The sequence below is a fragment of the Scyliorhinus torazame genome, chromosome 15 (assembly GCF_047496885.1).
Source record: "Scyliorhinus torazame isolate Kashiwa2021f chromosome 15, sScyTor2.1, whole genome shotgun sequence".
Taxonomy (NCBI): Eukaryota; Metazoa; Chordata; class Chondrichthyes; order Carcharhiniformes; family Scyliorhinidae; genus Scyliorhinus; species Scyliorhinus torazame.
Window position 1 is genome coordinate 161,753,441 of NC_092721.1, and position 20,054 is coordinate 161,773,494.

A 20,054-nucleotide genomic window follows, 5' to 3' on the forward strand; every position below is an offset into this window, starting at 1 on the left:
AATGGCATACCATCCTCCTTTCCTCTGAAGATTAAAGTAGAATTTTAATTTAGCCATTCCAATATGTTCTCACCGTCTTATCGTCTACTATTGTCATGCATAAATCTGTTTTTAATTGGCGCTTACTCCTTTATCGCTCTCGTTTCTTAGATGCAATTATTGAATCCTTTGTTGTTAGCTTTAAAATTATTTGGAACTTTTTCCAGAGTATTTCTTTGTCCTTATTTTCTGCCTCCTGTTGTTGCTTTATGTAATCTAATTTTTTGTTTGTTTAATGCAACTAACAAAACTAGTAGACCATGATTACACTTTGCTGGAAGTACCTTTTGCCTTTCAGTAGTGTATACTTATTTTGTGGATGCATTATTGGTCTGCAGATTTTATTTTTGTTTGTTTCATTTCCAGTCCAAACTTTCCTCAAATTTCAAAAGTTAGATTTCTTGTAAATCCTATATTTTAGTTAGTTGCTCCCCAAGGCCGATGGTGAATTCAAACATAAAAAGGTCGCTATTTCCAAGATGCTTTCTTATTGTTAAATAACTAAATTATCAAATAACGGATCTGTTACGCAACTAGAGCAATTCTCACCAGTCCCTTTGTAGGTTTGAAGATAGGTTTCTTTGTGAAGCTCTCCTGAGTGCATTCATTAAATCTATCCCTTATATTATTATTCTGCTATTTCTTTGCCAATGCTGATACAGGTTAAAATCTCATTATTAATAGATGTTTGACTTTCCTGGCTTTCCTAATCTGCATAATCATGTTAAGTCACAACAATAAGGACACCATCGAAGTGCTCCCAGCAGCACTTCAGCCTTTGTTATTGCTTAACAATATCTGAAGTGATACCATCTGCTGCCATGAAGATCTCTTCTTTCAACTACCAAGCTGGTGTATAATTTGGAATATTACAATGTTAATACTATCACCTACCTCCTCTTCTTTCTTCAATTTTGATTTTTTTTTTTAAAATTCTATCTCCTGATGTAATTTAATTACCAATCTCACTCATGTGCTTGCTGGGTTGTGATATTTATCATTATGTTATGGATTTATGCTTTCAATTCTTCTCTTTTTGCTATACTCCCAGCATTGGTCTGTGAACACATTTATTGTATATCACCTCCCCTTCTCTATTCACTGATATATTCTATTCTGTTTCTTCTCTTGCCTTTCATTTACCATCCATGTTTAACTTCAGTAAAACTACCGTACTTGATCCCAAGCTTCTTATTTTAAGATTGTGATTTGCACTACCTCTCTGCCTTGCTACTTTAAATCCACGGTGGTAGCACAATGGTTCGCACTGTTGCTTCACAGCACCAGGGCCCAGGTTTGATTCCCAGCTTGGGGCACTGTCTGTGCGAAGTCTGCACGTTCTTTCTGTGTCTGCATGGGTTTCCTCCCACAAGTCCCAAAAGACGTGCTGTTAGGTAATTTGGACACTGAATTCTCCCTTCGTGTACCCGAACAGGCGCCGGAATGTGGCGACTCGGGGCTTTTCACAGTAACTTTATTGCAGTGTTCATGTAAGCCTATTTGTGACAATAAAAATTATAATGATTATAAATCCACTGTCATTTGAGTTGACTCGTTGACAATTTTTCTTAATAGGATGACAGTAAACAGGCTCAGTTTTTGGCTTTGGCTGTTGTATACTTTATCTCTGTACTCATGGTATCAAAATACCGAGACATACTGGAACCACAACGTGAAATTGCAAGATCTGGAAGCCAGATAAGTCGAAATATTCGGCAGGAAATAAACTCACCAACGAGTACAGGTTAGTGTTTTGAACTTCCTGTTTTTTGTTGTTTTACTGTTCCAAGGTGATGTATTTGACCAGTAGGTCACAGATAAAATGGGTTTATTGAATCTTGTAATACTGTACAATTGTGATTAATTATTATAAAATATGCTGTGCAAAATTTACCATTTGCACTACATATGCAATTGTCTGTTTAGCTTGCACTATTTCCTGGAGAGTCATGGAGAACATCCTCCAAGGGCTACCTCGAGTGGCCGTCTATTTGGATGGCGTCCTGGTCACCAGAACCACCGAAAAGGAGCACCTAAGTAACTTGGAGGAAGTCCTCCCACGGTTTTCTGTGACAGGCGTCTGCCTTAAGAAAAGAAATTGTGTTTTCTATGCCAAAGAGGTCACGTACTTAAGGCATCATTTCAACCGAGGCGGCCTGCAACCATTAGGGGAGAAGGTGCGAGCAATCAAAAAAGCGCCCCCCCCCCCCCCCCCCCCCCCCACTACCGCACCAGAGAATGTGACCGAATTTCAATCGTTCTTAGAATTCATGAATTGCTACGGGAACATTTCCCTCACCTGGTGACCGTCCTAGCACCACTCCAAGCAGTAATCAAGACGCATCAAGAATGAGCATGGAGAGCGCTGCAAGAAGACGACTTTGCCAGGGTGAAATGACGGTTGTTGTCACCAGGGTTGTTGATCCATTACGACCCCTCAAATCCCCTTTTGGTCACTTGTGATGCACCTCCGTACGGAATTGGGGCGGTGTTATCCCACTGCATGGGCGATGGACAGGAGAGACCAATAGCCTATGCATCGTAGACTTTGGCCTCGGCGGAGTGCAATTACGCCTGTCTTTGCGGTGAAGAAATGTCACCAGTACATGTAGGGCCTTTGGTTCACCATCATAACAAATCACAAGCTATTGTTCGGATTGTTTAAAGAGGACAAGGACTTTCTACCAAACGCAACTGTCCGAATACAGCGATGGGCCCTATTGCTAGTGGCGTCCGCCGAGACATGTTTGAGAATTGCCTTGGCACGCAGATCGCAAATGTGGACATTCTGAGCCAGCTACCATTGCCGACACGCACCCCCCCCCCCCCCATCTCTACCAAGTACTGACAACGCCGTACCGATCTTATATTTTATGGCTACATTGCCGGCCACTGCCGCACAAATGCTGCGTGGGTTTCCTCCGGGTGCTCCGGTTTCCTCCCACAGTCCAAAGATGTGCGGGTTAGGTGGATTGGCCATGCTAAATTGGCCATAGTGTCCAAAATTGCTGGGTGGGGTTACTGGGTTATGGGGATAGGGTGGAGGTGTGGACCTTGGGTGGGGTGCTCTTTCCAAGAGCCGGTGCAGACTCGATGGGCCGAATGGCCTGCTTCTGCACTGTAAATTCTATAAATACGTGATTGGACACGGAAGGATTCAGTATTAGCAAAGTTATGCCATGTCAGCTTACACAGAGATCAGCAAGGGAAACTGCCTAAGATGTTGCGGGGCTTTTGAGACCAAGCAGCAAGAGCTCAACATGGAGGTGAGCATGGTTAGGTGGATTGGCCATGATAAGGGGCAGCACGGTAGCACAAGTGATTAGCACTGTGGCTTCACAGCGCCAGGGTCCCAGGTTCGATTCCCCGCTGGGTCACTGTCTGTGCGGAGTTTGCACGTTCTCCCCGTGTCTGCGTGGGTTTCCTCTGGGTGCTCCGGTTTCCTCCCACAGTCCAAAGACGTGCAGGTTAGGTGGATTGGCCATGATAAATTACCCGTAGTGTCCATAAGGGTTGGGAGGGGTTATTGGGTTGCGGGGATAAGGTGGAAGTGAGGGATTAATGTGGGTCGGTGCAGACTCGATGGGCCGAATGGCCTCCTTCTGCACTGTATGTTCTATGTAATTCTATGTAATAAATTGCCCTTAGTGATCAAAATTGCCCTTAGTGTTGGGTGGGGTTACTGGGTTATGGGGATAGGGTGGAGGTGTTGACCTTGGGTAGGGTGCTCTTTCTACAAGCCGGTGCAGACTCGATGGGCCGAATGGCCTCCTACTGCGCTGTAAATTCTATGTGTGTAAGGAGCTCCTATGGGGAGCTCGCATTGTGATTCCAAGTCAGGGCAGACAGGCCAAACTTCAAGATCTACACGATGGACACCCAGGGGTGTCGAAGATGAAAATTCTAGCCAAGAGCTACGTATGGTGACCAAGCCTGGATGGCAAAATCAAGTGATTGGCCCAGCAATGCATCATTTGTCAGGAACAATAGAAGCTCCTGCCAGCCGCTCCACTCTACCCATGGGAATGGACAGGTTGGTCTTGGATGCGTCTACATGGAGAATTTGCCGGCATCTCAGGATGATCCCGGCTGGGGGTGTTGCTTAGTTGCTGTATTTCCTAACTGTGAATAGGAAATAAGTTACTTTTGACCCACGTTTTTGGGACCCCCTAATTGACTACGATACATGTAAAAAGCCTAGCAAGCGAATATACACTATTGGATTTAATAATGTGGAATGATGCTGGGAGCGAAGTATGGGCTGTTGCAGGGGGAAATATTTAGATACATGCAGATTCGAGACTTTGCCAGAAAGGAGATACAGAGCTTCCCAGGAGAGCCGGCTTCCACATTGCTGGAGGAGGTGCTGACGTCAGGGGGACTGGAGAAAGGCGCAACTAGAAGGGATCAAGGCAAGGTTGGAGGAAGAGTTGGGATAGGGTATGGAGGAGGGGTTCTGATGTGAGGTGCTCCGAGGGTGAACGCCTCCACTCGTGTGCGAGGTTGGGGCTGACACAGCTGAAGGTGGTGTATAGAGCGCACCTTACAAGGGCGAGAATGAGCTGGCTCTTTGAGGGGGTAGAAGATGTGTGTGAACGTTGCGGAGGAGGCCCGGCAAACCACGTTCATATGTTTTGGTCCTGTCCAAAGCTGGAGGATTACTGGAAGGAGGTGTTTAGGGTAATCTCTAAAGTGGTGCACGTGAAACTGGACCGGGGCCCTCGGGAGGTCACATTCGGGGTGTCGGACCAGCCGTTGTTGTAAACGGGCGCGGAGGAAGATGTTGTAGCCTTTGCCTCGTTGATTGCCCGAAGGCGGATCCTGTTAGGGTGGAGATCAACCTCTCCACCCTGTGCCCTGGCATGGCGGGGGGACCTGCTGGAATTCTTAACGCTTGAAAAGGTCAAATTTGAACAGAGGGGAAGGATGGAGGGGTTCTACAATTCACGGGCGTTATTCATTATGCACTTTTGAGAATTGGATCACAGCGAACATTAGTTTGGGGTGGGGGGGGTTGGAGGGAGGGGGACTGTGTGTGTTAATGATGACTATGGGTGATTCCTGATTCCTTTTTGTCATTTGTTTATGTTAACATGCAATTTGGTAGGAGGGTGAGATCGTTGTTATTGATATGGGGATTGACATTACATTCGTTACTGATTATTGTTTATTGTTGGGTGTAAATTTGGGAGAAAATGTGAAAAAGGAGGAGAATTAAAAAATATTTTAAAAAAAAATCATGTGGAATGATGAGAGAAGTAAAAGTAAGGGAACATCTGGGCAAAGTGGCCTATGTATTATGATGAAAGTTAAATTATAGATTGGAGAGAATTTGATTTTGAGGAGCTAAGAATGAAACTTGGATAAATAAAATTGGCAACCTTATTGGCAAATTATGTAGAATAAGAATGGGAAATATTCAACAGGGTGCACAGAAAATATATCCCATTGAAAGGAAAGAACAAATTAAACTCCACTGGGACTCCACAGATGAATAAAGACATAAGGGAACAATTGAAGATTAGAAAGGAGGCATATGATAAGAACATATAGAACATACAGTGTAGAAAGAGGCCATTCGGCCCATCGAGTGCACCGACCCACTTAAGCCCTCACTTCCACCCTATCCCCGTAACCCAATAACCCCTCCTAACCTTTTTGGTCACTAAGGGCAATTTATCATGGCCAATCCACCTAACCTGCACATCTTTGGACTGTGGGAGGAACCCGGAGCGCCCGGAGAAAACCCACGCAGACACGGGGAGAACATGCAGACTCCGCACAGACAATGACCCAGCGGGGAATCGAACCTGGGACCCTGGCGCTGTGCTACCGTACTGCCCCAAACCACAGAGGAATGCATGATAAGATAAAATATGAGGCTATCAGGAGAGGTCAAAAAGATTATTAGGAAATCCAAAGGAGCTAGGAAATAAGGAACATCTAAGTATTTCATAGACACATCAATAAAAAAAGGAAGGCTGGAATGGGAATAAGACCATTAAGAAATGGACAGGATAAAACCACAGATAACCAAAGAGTGATGGTAGAAATATTAAATCATTGTTACGACACCATAAGCTACTGCACAGTCAATTCCAGCCTCACTTGACCCAGAGTTGCAACACAGTTGAAATTAACTCTTAATTTTAAAAATACCTGAGGTCTTTGGTCTTTGGCTGCCCAATAACTACAGTACCCAGGTTTGTAAATTTAAACACAATAAATTTTTATTAATAACAACTATAAATAGGGAGAAAAAATGTCCACCCCCCCCCCAACTCACCCCAACCTCTACATATATGCACAAGACAGACAAACATAGAGGGGAAAGACGGGTGTAAAATGTAATCCTAAAAGTAAAAGGATAAAAGTCTCTATTTCAGATGGACGACTTCCAGTTAGATTTTTTCAGTCAAGCCCTACATTTGAGTTTCTTTGCTTTCAGTCTGTAATGGTTTTCACTGTCGACTCATCATCGTCTTGAGACTTCTCTGCAGATTCGAACAGTAGACAGGAAACACTTGAAAGAGAGAGAACAACCCACAACCTCTCTCAGCGTCCGGGAACTATCTGCTGGGTCCTCTGAAAAATCTCCACCTGACAGAACTGAATCGCTCTCTGTTACCGGGCAGAATACAGTCCCCGTCCAATTCATTGGCCACAAGCTAACCAACCAAACCGAATATCTCCAATCTCTTGGGTGCCATAAAGTCTGAGTTCTCCTGTTCAAAATCTAAACCTTCAGAGCACAGTGTACTATTTTGCAACTTTTAAGTTCCTCACTTCCCATTACACGACTTAAAGGTATGTGTCCATTAAAGATCCATGGACCACAAACGATAACCACAAAGTAAAATAAATAGGAAATAAGGGAATCAACAGAAAGTGCCCTTGCATAATTATTTCGCTTTGGTATTTACTAAGGAGAGAGAACAGGTCGACTTGGCATTGAACACTGAATTGAGTAATGAGATGAGTGATTTAAGTGAAATAAAAAGTGGGATGTATTGAATAAACTAATCAAACTCAAAGAGAATAAATTCCTGCATAGCTGCCTTGTATCCAAGCATTTTATAAGAATCTAGGGACAAGATAGCTGAGGCTGAATTAATAATTCAGTAGAAGAAGGTGTAGTGCCAGAACACTGGAGGATAGCTGATATAATTCTTAAACTTAGGAAGTGGGACAGAACATACCCATGGAATTATAGACTAGTCAGTTTAACGTCAGTGATAGGAATAATAATGGAATCACTGATTAATGGAGAGAATAGAAGAACATCCAGAAATGAAAAATATGATAATTAACGTTTGCTCAGATTTAAAAACAGAAAATATTTTTGCTGAACCTTATTTAATTTTTGGAGTAACAGAGAAAGTAGACAATGGTAATGCAGTAGATGTAATTTATCTGGATTTTCAAGAGGCCTTCAATAAGGTTCCCCATGATAGACTAAAAAAGTTGTGAGGGGTTAAGTGGCAGAATGTTTGCTAGCTGGCTTCAAGACAGAAAGCGGAATGTGGGTGTAAAGAGTATATATTCAGCTTTGATGGAAGGTGGAAAATAGTATAGCCGCAGGTTTGTTAAGTAATGGGTTAAGAGACATTGCAATTAGTTGTCTCATTTATGTTAAGTATCCATTAATTGACACTGATATGTAAAGGGGCTTCAGGTGGCCTCTGTCAGGTGATGGATGGTTAGAGTTTTGTGCAAAGGCTGTTGGAATGAAATAAATGTGTGTTTGTGAAAAAGGGACAGAACTTTAGACTCTTCATATCACAGCAACTAAAACGTCTAACAATTGGTAGCAGAGGATGGTTGCTGTGTAAATGGAAAGGGTTGAAAGATACAACTTTTCCAGATCAAACCAAGGAGTGAGTGAGAAAAAAAAAAGGGATATATGGCTGAACCCAGGATAAAGATGGCTGGATATGACTATCCTCCCTTATTTTCTGAAAGGGAATCGTACGACCAATGGAGAAGTGCAGTAGTTATGTGGACTAAGGTAACTGCTTTGGGAAAGAGAAAACAAGGTATGGCATTGGCTCTTTCTCTACCATATGGCAGTAAAATCCGAAACAAAGTGCTTTCTGAGCTGGAATTGGAAGAGTTAGACTCAGAAGAAGGTCTGGAGACTTTATTGCATTATATGGATAAGATTTTCAGAAAGTTGACTTGTTAAGTGCGTATGAAGCATGGCCGTATTTTGATAAGTTCCGGAAAATGGAGGATATCTCCATGGAAGACTATATAATTGAATTTGGCAGACTATATAAAAGGCTGCAGAAACACAATCCTGAATTTCCACAGTCTGTGTTGGCCTTTAAATTACTTGACTGTGCTAGAGTGAGCAACATGGATAGGCTCCTGGTTTTGACAGGAGTTCAGTTTACTGATAAGGATACCTTATTTGAACAGATGACAAAAGCTTTACAAAAGTTTCTGGGGAAACATTCGATTCCGATGGCTCTGATGACCCAAATAGGTCAGCCTGCAATAAGGCAGAATATGGGAGATACACTACTAACAGAATGGCGAAATCGTATGGCTACGAACAGGGCTCAAGACTAGAAGGAGACCAGGACAAGGAAATTATGAAGACAGAAACCCAGTTAGAACCTACAATAGGAAGATGAACCCCAGAAATGCACGGGGCATGATAAATCGATGTTTTCGATGTGACTCTCAATACCATTATGCTTTCAACTGTCCAACTTGTTATGATAGAGTGAAGCGACACATAACACGGAAGAGTCAGAAGAGGAAAAAGATAGTGACCAGAAAGAAGGCATTGTCCTATTGACAAGCAGTTTTACGCCGGTAATGAGGGTGTTGGTTGCCGAATCCTTCAAATGTGCTGTATTGGACAGTGGCTGCACATCTACTGTGTGTGAAATTGACTGGTTAAAATGTTACCTGGACTCTTTGAATGCTAAAAATCGTAACAAGGTTAAGGAATTTGAAAGTTCCACAAGTTTCAGGTTTGGGGATGATAATAGAACATAGAACATTACAGCGCAGTACAGGCCCTTCGGCCCTCGATGCTGAGCCGAACTGTGAAACCACTCTAAAGCCCATCTACACTATTCCCTTATCGTCCATATGTCTATCCAATGACCATTTGAATGCCCTTAGTGTTGGCGAGTCCACTACTGTTGCAGGCAGGGCATTCCATGCCCTTACTACTCTCTGAGTAAAGAACCTACCTCTGACATCTGTCCTATATCTATCTCCCCTCAATTTAAAGCTATGTCCCCTCATGCTAGTCTTCACCATCTGAGGAAAAAGGCTCTCACTGTCCACCCTATCCAATCTTCTGATCATCTTGTATGCCTCAATTAAGTCACCTCTTAACCTTCTTCTCTCTAAGGAAAACAGCCTCAAGTCCCTCAGCCTTTCCTCATAAGATCTTCCCTCCATACCAGGCAACATTCTGGTAAATCTCCTCTGCACCCTTTCCAATGCTTCCACATCCTTCCCATAATGCGGCGACCAGAATTGCACGCAATACTCCAAATGCGGCCGCACCAGAGTTTTGTACAGCTGCAACATGACCTCATGGCTCCGAAACTCAATCCCTCTACCAATAAAAGCTAACACACCGTACGCCTTCTTAACAACCCTCTCAACCTGGGTGGCACCTTTCAGGGATCTGTGTACATGGACACCGAGATCTCTCTGCTCATCCACACTACCAAGAATCTTACCATTAGCCCATTAAACTCCATTTGCCACCCCTCAGCCCAGCGCTGCAGCTTATCTATGTCCCTCTGTAACTTGTAACATCCTTCCGCACTGTCCACAACTCCACCGACTTTAGTGTCATCTGCAAATTTACCCACCCATCCTTCTACACCCTCCTCCAGGTCATTTATAGAAATGACAAAGAGCAGTGGCCCCAAAACAGATCCTTGTGGTACACCACTAGTAACTGGACTCCAGTCTGAACATTTCCCATCAACCACCACCCTTTGTCTTCTTCCAGCTAGCCAATTTCTGATCCAAACTGCTAAATCACCCTGAATCCCATGCCTCCGTATTTTCTGCAGTAGCCTACCGCGGGGAACCTTATCAAACGCTTTACTGAAATCCATATACACCACATCAACTGCTTTACCCTCATCCACCTGTTTGGTCACCTTCTCAAAGAACTCAATAAGCTTTGTGAGGCACGACCTACCCTTCACAAAACCGTGTTGACTATCTCGAATCAAATTATTCCTTTCCAGATGATTATACATCCTATCTCTTATAAACCTTTCCAAGATTTTGCCCACAACAGAAGTAAGGCTCACTGGTCTATTGTTACCAGGGTTGTCTCTACTCCCCTTCTTGAACAAGGGGGCAACATTTGCTATCCTCCAGTCTTCTGGCACTATTCCTGTAGACAAAGATAACTTTAAGATCAAAGCCAAAGGCTCAGCAATCTCCTCCCTAGCTTCCCAGAGAATCCTAGGCTAAATCCCATCCGGCCCAGGGGACTTAACTATTTTCACACTTTCCAGAATTGCTAACACCTCCTCCTTATGAACCTCAAGCCCTTCTAGTCTAGTAGCCTGAATCTCAGTATTCTCCTCGACAACATTGTCTTTTTCCTGTGTGAATACTGACGAAAAATATTCATTTAGCACCTCTCCCATCTCCTCGGACTCCAAGCACAACTTCCCACTACTGTCCTTGACTGGCCCTACTCTCACCCTAGTCATTCGTTTATTCCTGATATATCTACAGAAAGCTTTAGGGTTATCCTTGATCCTACCTGCCAAAGACTTCTCATGTCCCCTCCTGGCTCTTCTTAGCTCTCTCTTTAGGGCCTTCCTAGCTAACTTGTAACTCTCGAACGCCCTAACTGAACCTTCATGTCTCATCTTTACATAAGCCTCCTTCTTCCTCTTGACAAGTGTTCCGACTGCTTTAGTAAACCATGGTTCCCTTGCTCGACCACTTCCTCCCTGCCTGTCAGGTACATACTTATCAAGGACACGCAGTAGCTGTTCCTTGAACAAGCTCTACATTTCCATTGTACCCATCCCCTGCAGTTTTCCTCTCCATCCGATGCATCCTAAGTCTTGCCTCATCGCATCATAATTTCCTCTCCCCCAGATATAACTCTTGCCCTGCGGTATATACCTATCCCTTTCCATCACTAAAGTAAACTTAATCGAATTGTGATCACTATCACCAAAGTGCTCACCTACCTCCAAATCTAACACCTGTCCTGGTTCATTACCCAGTACCAAATCCAATATTGCCTCGCCTCTCGTTGGCCTATCTACATACTGTGTCAGGAAACCCTCCTGCACACATTGGACAAAAACAGACCCATCTAAAGTACTCGAACTATAGCATTTCCAGTCAATATTTGGAAAGTTAAAGTCCCCCATAACAACTACCCTGTTGCTTTCACTCCTATCCAGAATCATCTTTGCAATCCTTTCCTCTACATCCCTGGAACTTTTCGGAGGCCTATAGAAAACCCCTAACAGGGTGACCTCTTCTTTCCTGTTTCTAACCTCAGCCCATACTACCTCTGTAGACGAGTCCTCATCAAACGTCCTTTCTGCCACTGTAATACTGTCCTTGACTAACAATGCCACCCCTCCCCCTCTTTTACCACCTTCCCTGAAATATCTAAACCCCGGCACCTGCAACAACCATTCCTGTCCCTGCTCTATCCATGTCTCCGAAATGGCCACAACATTGAAGTCCCAGGTACCAACCAATGCCGCAAGTTCACCCACCTTATTCCGGATGCTCCTGGCATTGAAGAAGACACACTTTAAACCACCTTCCTGCCTGCCGGTACACTCCTGCAACTTTGAAACCTTACTCATGACCTCACGACCCTCAACCTCCTGTATACTGGAGCTACAATTCAGGTTCCCAAGCCCCTGCTGAACTAGTTCAAACCCTCCCGAAGAGCTTTCGCAAATTTCCCCCCCCCCCAGGATATTGGTACCCCTCTGGTCCAGGTGTAGACCATCCCGTTTGTAGATGTCCCACCGACCCCAGAATGAGTCCCAATTATCCAGAAATCTGAAACCCTCCCTCCTGCACCATCCCTGTAGCCACGTGTTCAACTCCTCTCTCTCCCTATTCCCTATCTCGCTATCACGTGGCACGGGTAACAACCCAGAGATAATAACTCTGTTTGTCCTAGATCTAAGTTTCCACCCTAGCTCCCTGAATTCCTGCCTTACATCCCTATCCCTTTTCCTACCTATGTCGTTGGTACCTATGTGGACCACGACTAGGGGCTGCTCCCCCTCCCCCTTAAGGATCCCGGAAACACGATCCGAGACATCGCGCACCCTTGCACCTGGGAGGCAATACACCAACCGCGAGTCTCTCTCGTTCCCACAGGATCTCCTATCTATCCCCCTAACTATGGAGTCTCCAATGACTAATGCTCTACTCCTCTCCCCCCTTCCCTTCTGAGCAACAGGGACAGACTCTGTGCCAGAGACCTGTCCCCCATGGCTTACCCCTGGTAAGTCCCCCCCCCCACCCCAACAGTATCCAAAGCGGTATACTTGTTACTAAGGGGAACGACCACAGGGTATCCCTGTACTGACTGCTTCCTCCCAGCCCCTCCCACTGTCACCCATCTATCTTTATTCTTCGGAGTAACTACATCCCTGAAGCTTCTATCTATGACCACCTCTGCCTCCCGAATGATCCGAAGTTCATCCAGCTCCAGCTCCATTTCCCTAACGCGGTTTCTGAGGAGCTGGAGATGGGTGCACTTCCCACAGATGAAATCAGCAGGGACACTGACGGCGTCCCTCACCTCAAACATTCTGCAGGAGGAACATTGCACTACCTTCCTTGCCATCCCCTCTAGTTAGAAAAAGAAAAAGAAAGAAAGAGCTTACCTGTTATTCACTCCCCTTCTCAGCAAGCACTCAGCAACCTCTGCGCCCCATACGATAACACCTGAGGGAAAATAAAAGAAAAACTACTTGCCAGTCCCTTACCTGCAGGCTGTGATGTCACGGTTCAACGTCTTTCGACTTCTACCTGCCCTCGAGCCTTCCTCTTGATCTTAACAGCGGTTGGTTTCTTTTTGGTTAGAGGAGGGGGTAGGGAGGGAAACACTGAAGAAGTGTTTTGGGTTTAAGTGTCCCTTGACAACAGCTCCTCCACAAACCACCTTCAAGTTAGGGTCAGCACACGGACGTATGCAAATTTCCCCGCAACAGCCAATAATATTCTGAAGTCGCTGAAAAGAGTGGTGATCCCTTGCAATATTGCCGGAGTGAATCATTTCATTAGCACGGATGTTGTATCAAGTGAGATACCTTTGCTTCTGAGCAGACCGTCGATGAAGAAAGCACACATGAAACTGGATATGGAACAGGATAAGGCAACAGTTTTTGGAAAGACGGTGGACTTACAATTTACACAGTCGGGACACTATTGTGTTCCATTACTGACAAATAATATTTCAAGTAGAGTGGTTAAGGATGTGCTAATGGCAGTTGAAAATGGGACTTTAGCTGATAAAAAGCTTGTGGTATTAAAACTGCATAGGCAATTTGCACATCCGTCTCCTTGGAGGCTGAAAAATTTATTAAAGGATGCAAGGGTAAGGGATGACGATGATACTAAATTGATAGAACAGGTCAGTGACCGCTGTGAAGTTTGTAGGAAGTACAGAAGGACACCAACACGACCGATAGTAACCCTACCTTTGGCCAGGGATTTTAACGACATTATGGCCATGGACCTTAAGATCTGGGATAAAGCAAATAATATATTTATTTTGCATTTTGTAGATTTAGCAACCAGATTTAGTCAATCAACGATTGTACGAAGTAAAGAAAAGAGAGTAATTCTGGATCAAATCGTGGAAGAATGGATAGGGACAGGAATGGGTCCACCGGCAAAATTCCTTACGGACAATGTGGGGGAGGGGGATTTGCTAATGATGAGTTTAGGGATATGTGTGAAATATCAGAGTTATGAATACGGCTGCAGAAAGCCCATTTAGTAATGGTGTCTGTAAAAGAAATCATGCTGTCATCGATGACATGCTTTGGAAAATTTTGACAGATCGACCAAATTGCAGGCGAAATTCAGCTTTAGCATGGGCAGTACATGCAAAGAATTCATTGCAGATGGTTGGGGCTATAGTCCTTATCAATTAGTGTTTGGTAGAAATCCTAAAATTCTGTCCATTTTGGATGACCAGCCTCCAGCTTGGGAGGGGACTACAATCAGCTCTGGTTTTGCTGAAAAATTTAATGCATTACATAGCAGTAGAAAAGCTTTTTTGGAAGCAGAAGTCTCTGAAAGAATTCGCAGAGCTTTAAGACATAACGTACGGCCATCAGATGCCGTTTTTCAGCAAGGAGACATGGTGTACTATGAGAGAGACAATTCTAATGAATGGAAAGGCCCAGGGAAGATCATAGGCATAGATGGCAAAACAATTATTTTGCAACATGGTAATCAAACTGTTAGGGTACATTCATCAAGGATAATGGGTACAGATTACAAATTTTCAAATTTAGACAGAGCAGACAGACATGACGAGGAACCAGAGTCATCTGGTACGCATGTGTTACAGAACTATGAGGACCAATTAACTGATATAGACAGGGTTTCTGTGGAGGAACACAACACTTCTGATGAATTAGAGCAGGCCATTTTTCCGAAAGGGCAACTGCCAAAAGTTGGTACAAAAGTGACATACTTGCCTGAAGGGTCTAGTCAATGGAAGGATGCAACTGTTATTAGTAGAGCAGGGAAGGCCACTGGAAAGTATAAACATTGGTTGAATGTACAGCATTCAGGGGAAGGAGTCAAGACAATGGATTGGGAAAACGAAGTTCAAAAATGGAGGGCACAGAAACGCAGTGCCAGTTCAGATAGTACATTGGATAGTGAAAAGGTCCGCAGGAAAAGGTCGAGAACTATTGAAAGGACATCCCACAGCAGAAGGGAAAGATCAAGCAGTAGCAGTACAGAAGGAGATACCAGGCGGGAGAGGGGACGTAGTTTGTCAAGATCTCGGAACCTGAGTAAGACTACGAATACTAATAGGAGTAGAAGCCCACATGCAATTGAGATTTTGGTGGCTTCAAATAAATTAGATGAAAACGTTATTAAAGAAGCTAAACAGCAGGAATTGCATAGTTGGAGTGAATTTGGGGTATACACGGAAGTACCGGATAGGGGACAAAGAGCTCTATCCCACAGATGGATTTGCACGGAAGAGGTTCTTCCGGATGGAACTTATAATGCAAAGGCCAGGCTTGTGGCAAGGGGATTTGAAGAAAACTTAGAAGATCAGGATTGAAGGGTAGATTCACCTACAGCAGGAAAGGTTATTTTAAAGATCTTCTTGGCTCTATTAGCCACAAAGGCATGGGAATGCAAATCTATAGATATAAAAGCTGCCTTTTTGCAGGGGCATCAGCTCCAGAGAGACATTTTTCTCCGTCCTCCTAAAGAAGCAGCTAACACAGAAGGGGTACTCCGGAAGTTGAACAAATGTGTATATGGATTAAATGATGCATCTAGAGTCTGGTATTTTTCAGTAAGGTCAGTTTTGTTAAAGTTAGGCTGTTGCCAGTTGAAAGCAGATCCTGCAATGTTTTACTGGCACTATAAAGGAAATCTTTCTGGCATTTTTATGATGCATGTCGATGATTTTGTGTGGGGTGGGACTAGTGATTTTGAAGCTATTGTAATCTCTGGTTTGAGGAAAGAATTCAGGGTTGGAAGTCAGGCTTCCGGTGCATTTAAATATATTGGACTGGAAATTGGACAGACTAAGTTAGGGGCAACTTTACGTCAGCAATCTTATTTGGAAAGCATCAGCCCAACAGCAATTAGCCGAGTTTCACAAAAAGACGCAATGGTTTCAAAGATAGAAAAAGTGCAATTGCGAAGTTTAATTGGGCAACTGAACTGGTTAGGTAGACAGACTAGACCGGACGTGAGTTTTGATGTCTTAGAGTTGAGTACAAAAATGAATGGTCCCAAAGTGGAAGGCATAATAAGAGCAAATAAAGCATTGGCCAAACTAAAAATGCAGGAGTGTGTTTTGAAGTTCCTGGTTTTAGGTGACGTTAAGCACTTGAAACTCATAGTTTATAGTGATGCGTCCTACGCAAATTTATGTGATGGGGTTTCAAGCGCAGGATGTTTTATCATTTCCCTTTTGGGGAACAATGGTAAATGTTGCCCGCTTGTGTGGGAAACAAAGAAAATAAGGAGAGTGGTAAAAAGCACTTTGGCTGCTGAGATGTTTAGCCTTGTGCAGGCGGTGTATGTGGCCTTTTATATAAGTATGATATTGACAGAAATTTTGGGATTCGGGGATTTGGGTAATATACCTATTGACTGTCACTGACAATAAATCCCTGTGGGAAAATGTGCACTCTACAAAAAGTGTCAATGAAAAGAGGTTACACATAGACATCGCAAGTTTGAAGCAGATGTTGGACAGGGGAAATAACAAAAATTAAATGGGTCGACAGGAGCTATCAACTGTCAGACTGTTTTACGAAAAGAGGGGGCGAGTTCACAGAAACTTTTGGATATTGTTAATGAAGGGCGCTTGTTTCTGTGACTTTTTTTTTCTTTCTCGTGAAATTTTGTTTTCACCTAATTATTTTTTTTCTCCAAGGAAGGGGAGACTGTTAAGTAATGGGTTAAGAGACATTGCAATTAGTTGTCTCATTTATGTTAAGTATCCATTAATTGACACTGATATGTAAAGGGGCTTCTGGTGGCCTCTGTCAGGTGATGGATGGTTAGAGTTTTGTGCAAAGGCTGTTGGAATGAAATAAATGTGTTTGTGAAAATGGAACAGAACTTTAGACTCTTCATATCATAGCAACTAAAACGTCTAACAAGGTTCAGTACAGGCATCATTCTTCACAATTTACGTTAATTAATGATTTGGACTTTGGAATTATTTCCAAATTTGGGAATCATACCAAATTTGGGACAGTAGTAAATACTGAGGCGGACACCAATTAATTCATTAATAAACGTGCAGAATGGGCAAACAATTGCTAAATGAAGTTCAACATAGATAAGTATGAGGTAGTACATGTTGGCAGGAAGAACATGAAATCATTTACTTCTTGGAAGGTGGAAGTCTAGGTGCGGTAGAGGAACAAAGAAATCTTGGAATATGTTGTCTGTAAAATTCAGACACTTCGACCAGTTTATTATTCAAAGGTTTTACCCAGGTGTCCTTATTTGCGGGATGAACAAAGGACAAACACAAGTTCACAATTCAACCCAAGTTTATTTAAAAACACAATGAAGCAGTTTTCCCTTAAATTCCCCCATCTATAGTATGCCTTAAGATTCTTAATATCACCCTGCCGATGAACTGAATTGAGCTGCGGGTCCAATCCTCTGAGACTCAGTTGTCTCAGGGCCTTCGTCTGCAAAGGTGAGTCTCGCATGCTGCTTCCTTCTGTCCTCTGGTACGGCAAGGAGCCTTCTCCACTGCCTCTGCGTTGAGTCTTTGCTGGGATGGGTCTCTGGATACCTCTTCCTTATACCCCTCTTTGCGTCCTGGAAGCTTTTCTGGCCCTTAGCCAATTAAGTCTCAGGGTGGGAGTTGCAACACCCAATAAAATTGACGATTGTAACTGCAATCCAACCCAGGATCAATCTTCAGATGCATTGTCCACACGTAGCCTTATCCCATATATGGTAGTGGCGGGAAATCTAGGTGCCAGAAAGTCCGGCTTCATCTGGGTAATCCATAACAATCGATCCATTTGAATGTGGCACTGTGGCAAAATGGTTAGCATTGCTGTCTCACAATGTCAGGGACCCGGGTTCAATTATTTCCTTGGGTGACTCTCTGTATGGAGTTTGCACTTTGTCCCGTGACTGTGTGGGTTTCCTCCCATAGTCCAAAGATGTGCAGGTTCGGTGGATTGGTCATGCTAAATTGTACCTTTGTGTCCAAAAGTTTTGGTGGGGTTACTGGGTTACGGGCATGGGGTCGGGGTATGGGCATAGGTCGGGTGGTGTTTCGGAGCGTCAGTGCAGACTCGATGGGCCGAATGGCATCCTACACTATAGGGATTCAAAGATATTATGACCGATTATCTTCCGATATCTGTTTACAGGGCAGGCCCTGACTAGCCCCAACTGTCTATGAATGTTCATGGTAATGTTAAAGTCTAAATAAGGTACTGATAGTGGCATAAAGGTAAGATAGCCGAATGTGTTAACAGCAGAATAAGGTTCAGCAGTCTGTGAAATCAAAACTTGAGAACAAGTGACAGGTAGTCCTGTGGGGGAGGTAGAGGACATTGAGACAAAAAATTGGATCAATAAAGGGAGTCAAGATAAAGGAGTCAAGATAAAGGAGAGAGTTAATGTTCTGAAGTTGTTGAACATCATATTTAGTCCATAAGCTTGTAAAGTGGTTAATCGGAAGATGAGGCGCAGTTCCTCCAGTTTGCATTGGGCTTCACTGGAACATTGCAGCAGGCCAAGGATGGATTCTTCGGCATGAGAGCAAGATGGTGAGTTGTAATGGCAAATGACAAGAAGGTCAAAGTCATGCTTGAGGATCAAGCGCAGATGTTCCGCAAAACGGTCACGCAGTCTGGGTGGCAGGGTGGCGCAGTGGTTAGCACTGCTGCCTCACGACACTGAGGACTCGGGTTCGATCCTGGTCCCGGGTCACTGTCTGTGTGGAGTTTTCACATTCACCCTGTGTCTATATGGGTCTCACCCCTACAATCCAAAGATGTGCAGGGTAGGTGGACTGGCCACACTAAATTGCCCCATAATTGGATAAATTAAAAAGAAAATGTCATGCAGTCTGCGTTTAGTCTCCGTAATATACAGGAGACTGGATTGGGATTAGCGAATACAGAAGACCAAATTGAAGGGGGGGCAAGTGAAATGCTCTTCATCTGAATTTGGGGTATTTGGGGTCTTGGACAGTAAGGAGGGAAGAGGTAAAGGGGCAGGTGTTGCACTTTCTGCAATTCAATGGGAAAGTGCTTTGGAAAGAGGGTGAAGATTTGGCGGTGATGGAGGTTTGGACCAGGATGCTGTTGCTGTTTCTCTGGTTATGAATATGGCGGTGAATATGGTCACCTTCCTTAATCCTAATTATGTTTGCTTTAGAGTCGCCAGGTATCTTTCGATACCGCCTCTAGGTTCAAACCCGAATACTGATCAAAGAGCCAAAACACCAGTTAGTTAATTCAAAGTCAATACTAATTATTTACACACACACTAATATCTACTCATGCACAAAATACTACAAATTAAACTATCTCTAACGCTATCGCCTATACTTAGCTTCGGGTGCCCACTCAGTCAGAGGAACAATGGCCGTTGTTCAGATCTGAGGCTGTTGGGTTCGAAGTGGTACAGGAGAACAGCTAAGGTCTTTCGTCTGGTAGCGAGCGTTGATCTTGGACTTACCTGCTTCTGCTGTAGCTGGTGGACGGGTCTCTCCGCTTTGAGAGCCGAGTCCAAGAGAGCGATTCTCTCTCGGGGCCTTCTTCGTATACCCGAAGGGGCTTCGTGCGCTTTTGGGCGGACCTTGAACTGGGCCCCAATCAATTGGGCCGTATCTTGATCACTCATATTGATCTTGACCAAAAAGGAGTGGGTGCCCTGATGGCTGGGCGCGTCCTATGTGGCCGTTGGCCTTGCTTTGTTTACGCTTTCGGTTTGGGAAACTGGTGCCGCGGTGTCTGGAGCTAGATCGGTTGCTTCAGTGTATCTTTCCTTTGTTCCTGGAAATGGGCCATCAATATGTTAATTGCCCTACAGTTTCAGTCCCGTCTGGGAGCTGTTTCCTCAATATGCATACAGGCTCTGTTCCTGCTTGCTTTCTTAACATTGTTCATAGTTCCCTACAGTCTTTGCGATCATCCATTTTGTATTCTGGAAGTGGGCATCCCAGATGGCTACAATGTCAAAGAGGGTGTTCTCTGCGGAATGTGGACAGGGGTGGGATTGAGATGAACATATGTTTGGTGGTGGCATCATGCTGGAGTTCG

General features: G+C 44.0%; 1 protein-coding gene across 1 annotated transcript in view; it reads left to right on the forward strand.

Moving 5' to 3' along the window:
* The window catches only part of nbeaa (neurobeachin a), a 1,435,335-nt gene that overhangs the window by 425,182 nt on the left and 990,099 nt on the right, over positions 1-20,054 (forward strand). The window contains exon 29 of the mRNA XM_072477018.1: positions 1,615-1,783. Within this exon, the coding sequence (XP_072333119.1) occupies positions 1,615-1,783 (169 nt within the window). The remainder of the gene's footprint in view (positions 1-1,614; positions 1,784-20,054) is intronic.